This window comes from Dipodomys merriami, unplaced genomic scaffold (assembly GCF_024711535.1).
Source record: "Dipodomys merriami isolate MVZ:Mamm:240054 unplaced genomic scaffold, mDipMer1.0.p SCAF_8, whole genome shotgun sequence".
NCBI classification, from domain to species: Eukaryota; Metazoa; Chordata; class Mammalia; order Rodentia; family Heteromyidae; genus Dipodomys; species Dipodomys merriami.
The window spans coordinates 15,164,823-15,177,593 of NW_027206401.1; the positions used below are offsets into that span (position 1 = coordinate 15,164,823).

Sequence of the window (12,771 nt, forward strand, 5' to 3'; positions counted from 1 at the left end):
AGTGCATGTGTAAGCACACACCTTAACTATCACCCTTTATCCCTTTTTTCACAAATCAGCTTTACAATCAAGTTGTATATTCTGTATACCACCACCTATCTCATTCTGTTATGTTTCCTGGGTGCTGGCCACTCGGGACAGGATGTCTGCTGTTCAGAGAAGGCAGCTCATCTGTCTAACATTGCTTCCAAGTGCAGAAGTTTAGTGTGCCCAAAGCGCTTATATTCCCTCATTGAGCAATTTTGCTCATACCTCCTATCAGCTCAGTTCACCTAGTAAGTTTTAAATATTTATTTTCAATAAAGATTGAGTTGTAGACAGTTTCTTAGAAAGACTCTCTAGTACATTTTCTTTATTCCCTCCTTTCTTCCTCCCTCTGTCCCTCCTACAGTCCCTCTCTTCCTCCTCTTTTGTGTTGGTTCTGGGCCTAGTCACTATCCCTGAGCTTATATATATATATATATATATATATATATATATATATATATATATATATATATATTTGTGATTGTGGAAATACTGTACAGAGGGGTTATAGTTACATAAGCAAGTTAATGAGCACATTTCCTATCCAGCATTGCTGCCTCCTCCTTTGTTTTCCCCTACCATCCCTTCCCTCCCACTTCCACAACTTACTCCCCCCAGCCTAAATTGTGAAGTTCATTGGTCAACAGTGTCTTGTACATCTCATTGTTACAATGGGTTAACCTGTATCCTTATTTAAACATTTTGTTTTTTTCCTTCCCCTCTCCAACTCCCGGAGCTTCTTTTACTCAAAGATAATGCTCTACCACTTAAGCCACAGTTTGACTTCCAGCCTTTTGACAGTTTATTAGATATAAGTGTCTCAGGGACTTTCCTGCCCAGGATGTCTTCTAACCAAGATCTTCAGCTTCCTGAGTAGCTAGGATTATGTGCACAAGCCACCAGTGCTTGGGTCACTTATTTCTTCACCACTAAAAGCAAAAACACAAGCTCTACCTCTGGAAAGGGACTTACATGTCCCACATGTGTCCCATGGGCTCTCCACTGCAAGATACAGAAATGAAGAATGTCATTCCTCTTCTCCACAAGGAGGAAGAGAGAAATGAAGACTGTTGAAGGAAGCCTTTCAGAGAAAAATGCACTCATCTTTCACTGCTAATTGTATCTTTACTATGGAATTACTTTATTCTAGAATAAATTTTCAATAACCTTTAAAGACAGAGTGCCTTGTGTTAATTGTTGTTGTTGGGGTACCCATACGTGCCTTTGCTGGCAGTGACCTTGCTGTTAAGTCTGTATTATTTGGATTCCCCACTGCTACATTTCCTCTCTGCCCTTACTCAAGGGAGGATTATTTCATTTATATCCCGGATGCTAACTCCCAAATCCTTCTAAAGAAACATGCATCAGATGGGAATGGTGTACCACATGCCTGTATTCCAAGCACTCGGAAGGCAGAGACAGGGGGATCACAAGTTCAATGACAATCTGAGCAACATAGCAAGTGTAAGTCAGCCTGAGCTGTATTCTGAGAACTGTCCTCATCAAACCAATAGTTGGGGTTGTAACTTAGTGGCAGAGCATTTACCTAACAGGACCACAAAACAAAACAAAATGCACTAATTTTTTTTTTTGTCTTACCAACTACAGTTAGTTGGTATGCACTATGTGATGGCCATAATAAAACACATCTCCCTCCAAGATTTCATTGATAACCCTATTTTATTTCCCTAGCATTAGTGGAGGATAAGACCAGTTAAATGATGACCCTGGGAGGTAAGGAGAGGTTCTAAAAGAAAAAAGATGGCTGTGTAGAATTAGCAACAGAGAAATTTAAACAAGTAGAGAAAACGGAAGGCAATGAGGTTGAGAAGCATTGGTTTCCTCTGCTCAACATCTTAGAATTTTGAGGAATGTCATTTTGAGACAACGTTGCTACCCAGGTTCTATGTCTAATCAGAGATGACTAATGCCCACATGAAAGTTATGAGATTGAACATGGTGCTTAGGGCTCTACAAAGTATAAATATCTGTCTGTACTTCACATTCTGGAGGAAAAACCAGAAATGAACCTGTTAATGATAGGCATGTGTACCAACAGGAAAGCTGGTTTTGAGAAATAAGGTCCTTGGAATTTAGAAAAGACAAGAGTGGGAAAGAAAGGAGAACCATCCTTCCTAAGTTGCCTTCTAGGTCCTCTTAAATAGTATATGGCTCACCAACAGGCTGGATTTATAGACAACTATCTCTAGGTAAAGATGCATGGGATCTGTGAGCTATCTTCCTCATAAACAGAAATCCAGCCACCAACAGAAATCCCCAGTGAGGAAGGGGAAGGATGAAAGGGGACTCTACTGTTTTGTCCATCTTCACATCTCAAAATTCCTGCAATGCTTTTCCTGACAAGACTGTGGAGAACAATATTCTCTTAAATATAGAAAACACCTTAGTCTATTACCATGTGTCATGTCCTTAACCACACAAACACAGGATAGCCTATGGAGAGGCCTACAAAAAGGCAGTGTGGGATCTAAGAAAAGGCACAGAATACAAGAGATGCATGAGGCACATAATAAATGGTAACCAGGTATAATAAATAGTAATTAGTCTTTAGTATGAAATAAAGGATGCTGGTACATTCTTTCCCTATGTTTCTTCTGCATCTTAAATACAATATTCATCTGACCCAAAATTTCTTTGATGAAATGATTTTAGGTCCGCATAGTTGGAAAGAGTTCCTGGAAAGTTAAATCCCTGGGTTCAAACTCTGGATTTTCCAATTACTGGCGGTGTCATCTCAAGTTGGCTCTCTGTGTACATTATGATTATTTATTGATGCATTTGTTAGTTACTGTCAACAAAGGTAATGCTTATTTCTATTCTTCACTGGGCTATGTATAAGAAATTGCACAGTGCCTTGGAAGTGAGTGCTTAAAAATGTAATTTATTTCAGTGATCATCATCATTCACCATTAGCACTCTGTATTTACTGCTATATTATATTATTTTCTGGAGAAAAATGAAAAGCAATGTGTTTTACATGATTAATGTGGCATATTAGACAAAGTTCAGGGGAAAAATAAAAATCAATGTGTTTTACACGATTAATGTGGCATATGAGGAAAAGCTCAACACTAAACTTTTACCAGTCATTCCTTTTACCACCCAAACTGCCTGAAGAGAGTCACTGTCAGCTGAGGAAAGGAACAATCTATACAAAACACAAACGTGTGAGCAAACTTTTACAACAGATGAGGCCAAGTTTCTGTGGTAGATTTTTATACATAACAAAGACAGCAGAAGCGAACTTCTAAACTCAGAGCATAATGAGCTGCCATTGGACAATGGTAGAAAAAACCAAGTAGATCATGTTTAGAAAGTCTTCCTTACAGCCAGTAAACACAACATAAAGGTAAGTTTCAACTTAAGGTGTTGCTGTAGTCTGACTGCCTACCATTCCCCAAACACCTGTGTGTTGGCACAGGTGGCAATGCTGGTGCTGTTGGGAAGCTTGGAACCTTTAAGATATCCATCCCAGTGGAAGATGGGTATGTGGAGCATGGCCTTCAAGGAGACTGTGAGCCCAGAATCCTTTCTCTTCTTCTCTATTGCTTCCTGACTACGCAATGAAAGGTTCTGCCTTTTCATGCTCCCACCAGGATTGCTGAACCTAGCCACAGACCCCAAAGCAACCAATCAACCATTCAGGGATTGGAACCTCTACACTTGGTGAGCCCAAATCAATACTGCTCAGTATTTGTTATTGTGGCAGAAATCTGATGGACACAGACAGTAAGAAATAAGAGAGAGCCAGGTGCCGGTGGCTCAGGCCTGTAATCCAGCTACTCAGGAGGCTGAGATCTGAGGATCACGGTTCAAAGCCAACCCAGGCAGGAAAGTCTGTGAGACTCTTATGTCCAATAAACCACTAGAAAACCAGAAGTGACACTGTAGCTCAAGCGGTAGAGTGCTGGCCTTGAGCTGAAGAGCTGAGGGACAGCGCCCAAGCCCAGCATTCAAGCCCCATAACCGACAGAAAAAAAAGAAATAAAAGAAATGAGAGATACCTGCCATAGGTACTATTACAATTCAGACTGATATTCTATTATTCTTTAGAAACAATTTACCATAGTATACTTCAAGATATTAAGAAAAGAAGATGGGAAGAATGTAGTAAAAAAAAATCCAATGTATAGCTTACAAAATTTAGAATGAGGGAAGGGGTTTGTAGGGGAGGGCTGGGTGAGAATGTGGAAAGGGAGACATTGATAAAGAAGAATTGTATTCATAGACTGCTTTGCTAAATGGCAACTCCTTCATACAACCACTTAAAGATTATATAAAGAAAGCAAAGAATTACTTAGCATGCATGATTACTTAGAAATACATGAGGAAGCATCAAAGTCTATTTAAACGAAATCTATAAAACTGTAATGGGAAAAAAATTTGTCCTGTTCCTTCCAGTTTTCTTGATATATACATTATATAAATGTATGTATAAATATAGTGTCTACTTATATATAAAATACACACTCTCTCTCTATATATATAATATGTACTTTAACATTGAAAATTTGGGAACATCTACTCTTTCTACTTGATTAGTACATTCTAATTTACCCCCAAGAAATGCCGAATACATGACATTTCTCTTTTATTCATTTGTGCAGCCATGCAAAAAAAGTGTATATTAAAAGCATTTTCATTTATTATTGAGTAGCTCATTAGTTTGGCTGGGAATTAGCTTTTGTTTTCATAACTGTTCTTCATAGGAAATGCTGGCTTTTGAATCTCTACTTCTCAAGTTGTATGTTCCATTTTTTTAAAATGAGGAAATTGCATATAAAAGTTGTACAACAGAGCAAATAGTAAACATCTTGGTTAAGAAAGTTTTATAAAAACAGGAAAAACTGTTCTAGTAAATGTGTTTTAAGACACTTAACAACAAAACTATATATATTTAGGAAAAATGTAATATTTTACTAAGAATACAGAGCATAGTTTAGGATGTTTCTGACCTAAACGCCATCAATAAAACTAATAAGCATTATATCATCCATATATTTTTTTCCTCAAATGCTGGTTAGGTTTAGTCAATGAGATGTCACATGAACAACCAATCAGCCTCAAAAGAACTTGTACATTAAGCAAAACTACAACCCAATCAGGGTCTGCCACAATGATATGCATTATAAACTAGAGCTATTCTGACTCAGATTATCTAATTCCCAGCTATGCATATATATATATATATATATATATATATATATGCATATATACAATTGATGTAGAATTAATGGAAATCCTTTTAGAGTTGGCATTAAAAACAGGCTTTTAAAACTCCCAAATTAAATAGTAAACCATCACTGAAACATAATTGAACAAGAGATTTAAGATTTTCATGTAGTAAAACCAAAAATCATTACTATATCTAGTCTACTCATTTTAAAAGTAACAGCTTATACAGGACACCAGGTCAATTCAGTCAACTAATTAGTTCCAGCTAATCTGCATGGACTTCTACAATTTGTACAGTCCACAGGTGCATATTCTACTGCTTCTGCATAAAAGCCTTGCCGGGCTGAAATCAAGTTTGGCAGGGCTGGGTTCCCCCTCGGATGGGCTACAGGAACCCCATCTCCTGTACCTCTCACTTTTATACCTCTGCTTTCTCAGCACTGTGATTCTTTCCCTCCATCCTCAAAGACAGTGTTGTAGCATCTTTAAATCCCTCACAGAACCTGTTCCTTTCTCCTGCCCCCCACTCTTGCCCCCTGTAGTTACACTGGATCTCTCAGAATAATCTTCATACTTTAAGGTTCAGTGGTTTGCAAATTTGATTTTCCCTTGTTATGCAAACTAATATATTCACAGGTTCTAAGGATTAGATGTAGGCATCACTGGGGAGAGAGATATTATCCTACATCAGATATATATCTAAACTAGTATTCAGTTTAAGTCAATATTTGCACAAGCAAATTAAATTTCTCTAATACTATCATTATTGTTGTTGTTATTACTTGGAGTAAAACTGTAAAAAACATTTAAAGGTGTTAGATTTTAATAAGATACCAATTTCCCCAGCCTCTGACTCCTTTCCATTTGTGCTTTCACAAATTGGATACCAATCAACTGGTCTGATAATTTGCTCTCAAATTCATCTCAACCCAATATACTGAATATTGTACATAATAAAATATAAAACTGTAATATATGAAAGACATCCTGCTTATTATATTTGGTAAATATTTTGGCAACCGTTTTTTTAACCTGCAGATAATTTTAGAGTTTAAGACAGATTCATAAGAAAAGACTAGCTAGATATGGTGGCTCAAGCCTATAATCATAGTATTTGGGAGGTGAAGATCAAAGGATCATCGTTCAAAGCCAACCAGGGCACTGAAGTTCATGAGATTCCATCTCAACCAATGACCCATCTATGTGGAAGCACAATGATTGAGCCTAGTATTAAATGCCTGTTACCCAATGACAAAAGAAAGCATGAAAAGAGTAACATTCCAGGCTGGGGCAAGCATAGAGAAAAATTCTAATTCAGAAACAACTAGCTCAAGTTGTAGAGCACCTGCATGAAGCCCCAAGTTCAAACACCAGTACTAGAAAAGAAAGAGAGAATGAGTGAGAGAGGGAGGTAAAGAAATACTTACGGAGGGAAGCATAGAGATATTAACTCAATTTGCCTGCAGTGACACAGCTTATCTAAGACAAAGCTGTCTCCTGACAATAGGTGTACACTCTCATAATTATGACATCTCTCCTTATACATGAAACACGGTCAACCATGACTCTTCTTAAGTGGTAAATCAATAGATAGACTAAGTTACACTTCAAGAACTTGGAGAAGTAGTATTGTATCATTCTGTCCTATGACAATACAAAGATTAAGCCAAGAATAAAACACTAATAAGATGCCATGTAAAATGACTCATAATTTATAAAGTGTTACATATGAAGAAGAAAAACTATGCAGAAGGGAGAAGCTAGTAGACCACAAAACTGATGACTGTGAATTAATTATGTAGATATAATCTCCCAAAACAAAGAAAAACTCATCAATGGCAATTATCATTCCAACTACATACATCGTTTTTCCTTCATATAAGAGGAATGAATTCCCCTTTTTTTTGGGGGGGGGGTCCGGTTGTGGGGCCTGAACTCTGGGCCTGGGTGCTGTCCCTCAGCTCTTCAGCTCAAGGCTAGCGCTCGACCACTTGAGCCACAGCGCCACTTCCTGCTTTCTTCTTTTTAGTTATCTGGTGCTGAGGAATCGAACCCAGGGCCTCAGGCATGCAAGGCAAGCACTCTACCACTGAGCCACCTTCCCAGCCTGGCCACTTTTTTTTTTGTCAGTTATGATGCTTGAACGCAGGACCTGGGCACTGACCTTGAGCCTCTTTGTACTCAAGGCTAGTGCTCTACCAGTTGAGCTACAGCTCCACTTTTGGTTTCTGAGTGGTTAATTGGAGATAAGAGTTTCACGGGAACTTTTCTGCCTCAGGTGGCTTAGAACTGTGATCCTCAGATCTCAGCTTCCTGAGTAGCTGGGATTACAGGTGTGAGCCACTGGCACCTGGCTAAATTCCACTTTTAAAAGCTATGAGGGGCTTATAAGTTATGAATAGAAGTTCTTTTTGTTGGTATCAGAAGAGAGAATTAAAAAATCAACTTACTTGATGTAATAGGGCACTTTGTTATGTGAAATGGATCTTTGCCATGGCAGCTGCACTGAGGCTGAGGAGACAGAAGCAGATGATTAGAAATGCTGGTAACCCAGAAGCCTTCCACCTTCACGTGAAACAACTGAGCACCTTTACAGCAAATCCAGCCAGGCCACTCTGGCATTGGATGTAGACTCCTCTTGATGATGACACATAACAGGGCCAACTAGAATGGCTTTAAAGATTCATTTGAAGTAAGGAAAGAAACAACCCAGATTCTATTTCTAATGCCAAATGCTAACTGAACCTGTTGATATAAATACTTTATAAAGAACAGGTTTTTGTTTTGTTTTGGTTTTGATTTATCATCAACACAACAGGAGACTTAGTGCCATCTGGAAACGGAACCCTACAGATTGTAAAATCCAGATTAAAAATTACATTTCTCAAGACTGAATTTGCAGATCACTAGTAATATTTTTATTGTATGTCATATTCACAGGAGTAGCTACTGAACACAGAGGGTACAAATTAAATTAAATTTCATGAAAACAGAAAAAAATAAAATGGCACAAGGTAAGAGATTGTACAGAATAGGGCCCATCAGCTATGCAGAAGTATCTTTTGAAATCCACCGAGAATAGAGTCTTACTTTGGCAGTAGAAATTACCATGGTTGAGATTTTATATTTTTTATTGAGGTATTTAATTTTCACAATACCAATTACTTATTAATAAAAAGCATACCATTCCTACAGTAAGTCGCTTATTTTAAGACTTATTTAAGAGTACCACATGTGACTAGAGGAATTCTGCTAACTGACCTAAATAAAAAGTTGTAAAATATTATTATTAGACCAAATACTACTAGACCTTTCCATAGTCAGCTGTTATCAATAATTCTTTTTTCTGAATTTCATGTTATTTTGATATCGTACAAATGTGTGGCTTTGTAAACTTTGTTAACCACTGCCAAATATATCTTTGGCTTTAAAAGCTGACAACATAACACACATTCAAGTTCCATTTGATAGAGAAGGAATTAAATGCATAGAACTAAAATAAGATTGTAAAAAGTGATTGTTAGTAAATAAATACAGAGCTCAGATAGGACTAATGGCTGAATCTTCAGAATAGTAGTTCAGTCAGTTTTCTACTCCAAAGTGGTGGCTCACTTCTATAATCCTAGCTACTTAGGAGGCTGAGATCTGAGGATTGTAGTTCAAAGTCTACCCAAGTAGCAGAAAAGTTCATGAGACTCTTTATCTCCAATTAATTACCATAAAAAAGCTGGAAATGGCTCTGTGGCTCAAAGTGGTAGATTATGAGCAAAAATACTCATGGTCAGTGCCCAGCCATGAATTCAAACACCCCCACCCCCACAAAAAAAGCAAAAGGAAGAGGGACATGATTCAAGTGGGAGAGATTATCTAGCAACTTTGAGACTCTAAATTCAATCCTTCCCCAAATGAGGTACAAAGTAAATTATATTTCTCATTAGAGACAACCTCATTTCATTGTTGGCACTAGGCTAATGGGTCAATTCTTCTTTTGTGCCTAACTAAACAGACTTCTTTTATAACCATGGCTAGAGTCCAAGAAATAAAATAAAGCCAAAATTTCTAAGCAGCAAAGAACAACAATTATTACATTTACTAATTGGGATTTCATTTACAATTCCCCATTCATGTTAATCATTATTTTGATCTAAATAACCTCAACTTTCTTGGACCATATAAAAGACCATGTGCTTGAGTTTCACCAAATGTTCATTAATTTTACAATACTCCATTTCTTGAAGAATAAGAACTGATTTCTATAATGCAAGAGTGGCTGTTAGGGGAAAATGCAGCGTTTCACCCATATTAATAGATAAGTGAACATTAGAACTGTAAAGAGAGTCTCAATTATTTTGAAAGTTCTTTAATTTGGTCTTACTGTCTAGTTTCACATTCTATAGAATTAAGTGTAAGAAAGGGGAGGACTCAAAGTGTAATGAGAACACTAAAGTCCTATTTATTTCAACAATAATAGTATCAACACGAAAACATACTCCCCAGGGTAACCAGTGGGAGCACATGTGTGTAATCCCAGCTACTTGGAAGGCAATCAGGAAGATACCAGTTCAAGGCCAGCTCAGGTAAAAACAGTTTGTGAGAACTCCATCTTATTCTATAAGCTGAACTTGGTCAGTCCAAGTCTATAATTCCACTCATGTTGGAGGCCTAAGTAGGAGGATCACAGTCCAAGACCAGCCATGGACAAAAGTATGAGACCCTATTCAAAAGACAATTAAAGCAAGAAGATTTAGTAGCATGGCTCAAGTGGCAAAGCTCCTTTCTAGAAGCTCATGGTCCTACATTCAAACCCTAGTACTTACAAATTAAAAAAATAAAACAACAAAAATTTTGCCTAGTAAATGGTATTCCAGAAAGGATTCTTCATCGTTCAAAGATGGATTGCCTAAGGGTTCAAGTTTGAAAAACTAACGATGGGTGTATGTTAGAGTGTAGCGTGGAGCAGCGTGAAGGATGATTGATTAAAATTCTATTAGAATTCTTGAAAATGTGAGTGGGGGGGAACCTTGACCTTTCATTCAGGTAAAGCAGTTCATCAACAGTGACAAAAAGATTAAGAGAAAACCAAGAATGTAATCAAGAACTTAGCTGTAAGATAAAATACTACGCTTTCCCTATGATTACAGATACAAAGAAGTTGTAACTGAGAAGTACACTTTGTCCTAGGTTTTAAACTTTACTCAAATTGAATTAGATTAAGCAAATTGCTGTCTTACATATATTTGCCAAAGGAAATGAAAGAAAAAGAAATAATATTTGCTGGAAGTATGTGTGCCAAGATCCAGGCTGGGTGCTTTGTGTAACTTGACAAATTTTTCCACTAAGTTCCCAAGGCCATCTGAGGAAATAGGTATTAAGGTATGTTTAAGACCAAGAAATTAACTTTCAGAAATTCACAGGCCTGGTAAAAGGCAGAATGAATATTTAAACTCAATCTGAGAGACTCTTAAATCCTACTTTCTTTAGTATCCTCAGCAGTGAATAATAAATAAAATAGGACCTTAAATTATTCAAGAGGTCATACAGTGTACACAAAATTAAAAGTTCCAACTGGAGAATAGTGCATTAAAAAAAAAACCTACGTTTGTGCAAACCTCAATCTGCAATGCTAGTCTAGAAGGAAAAGCAAATATGATGGTGATTATATTCGTACACACAAATTTCCTCATGGAAAGATTTGTGGAAAGCTCTCTATTCTTTTTCTAGCCTTAAAAGCTGCAGGTACATCTTTAACACAAAAGCACATTCTTCGAAGAAAAATTAAACTATTAAAATATAAATGCCTTTAAGAATATATATTAAAATATAAAGTGCCTACGGAAAAGATCAAAACCTTTATACAACCAAACTCGGGTGGAATGTCATATTAGCTATCAAAACAAGCTGGCAATTGAAAAACTGTAATTAACAGATAATAACCAATACTATTATTATTGTTAATGCATCCTATCTACTATAGGTGAATATATTAAGAAAGGTGAAGACAATGTCCCCTTGGGTAAAAGTGAAAGGCTATGTTATCAGTCAATAAGTTCCGTCATTTACCCTACTTACTGGAGAGAAAATGCTGAGAAGCTGGTCCAAAATCTTGATAGGCCTCCTGAAGCTGCTTAAGACGATCATCCACGGAAACCTGCACACACAGCCAATGACTTGATTTCAACACAGTGACTTTAATAATACCCTTGATTCAAAGTCTGACAACAAATGAGGGTATGGCCCTAAGTTACTGCTGCTTGTCTAGACTTCTCTCCCCTGGTATCCATGTCATATGTTGTTTTTCAACTTTAGCACCAACTAATGTACGGAGAGACAGACATTCTTCTAAACATAAACATTCTTCTAAACATAAACATTCTAAACATTCTTCTAAAAATAAACTCTTAATTGTCACTGTAGCCATGCTGGCTAAATATCATTCCTGTTGCTATTTTATCATTAAAGAAATGGAGACGTAAGAAGGTAGCCAAGGACATAGAACTAGTGAGTGACAGCATTATGCTTCCTATCTCTTTCAAATGTAACTTACTCCCTGACTTTTAGTTTTTGGAGATGGTGATAATGAAAAGAGAAGGCAAGTGAATAAGGATGGAATCCTTACATGAAGATGATGGAAAGACAACAAATTAGAAAAATGATGCAATGTTAAAAAAAAAAAAAAAAAGGTCAAACATTTCTGTGAGCACATATACATTGAAGAGATTTGCTTGGGCTGGGAAGGTGGCTCAGTGGTAGAGTGCTTGCCTTGCATGCCTGAGGCCCTGGGTTCGATTCCTCAGCATAAAAGCAAAAAGAAAAAAGCCGGAAGTGGCGCTGTGGCTAAAGTGGTAGAGCGCTAGCCTTAAGCTGAAGAGCTGAGGGACAGCGCCAAGGCCCAGAGTTCAGGCCCCACAACCAGACGCCCTCCCCCAAAAAAAGAGATTTGCTTAACTCGTCCTAGATCATGAACACTTCTTGTCCAGGATAAGGAAGACTGCCAAATACCATACCACACACTCATGTTACCTTTTCAATCTACTATAGACGTAAGAACCAAAAATATTATTTTTTTCAATCTTCTACTAAAATCCCCTTACTAATTCTCAGAGGAAAAGTATGCTTACTATGAGTCCTTGGATGTAGCTACTGAATATGGCAAAGCTCCACTACCATGAATGCTTTTTGATGTTGATAGTGGTTAGCTTTTTTGAGAGAGGTCTCACTACGCACACTATGCTGACTTCAAACTTGTGATCCTATGATCTTCAAAGTTGTGATCCATCTGACTTACACTCCTGAGTGCTGAGATGTTAGTCACACATCCTGCTCTCAGCCATAAACTCTTGATTGGCATTAGTAGTGGCTTTCAAATTGTCATACCTAAGAATCTCAAGAGAACTGCCCATGGGGTAGTTCTATTCAATCTGGAATAACTGAATAAGGTCTAGAGCTATGAAGACAACTGACTTAGAGCCATTCAGATCTAGGAGCTAAAGTATAAATTTGCTATCTGGAAAAACCCAAACAGGGCACCTAAACATGAATATAGCAACC

General features: G+C 37.4%; 1 protein-coding gene across 10 annotated transcripts in view; it reads right to left on the reverse strand.

The window, feature by feature from the left end:
• Positions 1–12,771, reverse strand: part of Utrn (utrophin) — a 427,285-nt gene that overhangs the window by 77,663 nt on the left and 336,851 nt on the right. For all 10 annotated transcript variants that reach the window (XM_070010729.1, XM_070010724.1, XM_070010730.1 and 7 more), the window contains 2 exons: positions 11,293–11,371; positions 7,674–7,734 (listed from right to left, as the gene is read on the reverse strand). In XM_070010729.1, the coding sequence (XP_069866830.1) occupies positions 7,674–7,734; positions 11,293–11,371 (140 nt within the window). The remainder of the gene's footprint in view (positions 1–7,673; positions 7,735–11,292; positions 11,372–12,771) is intronic.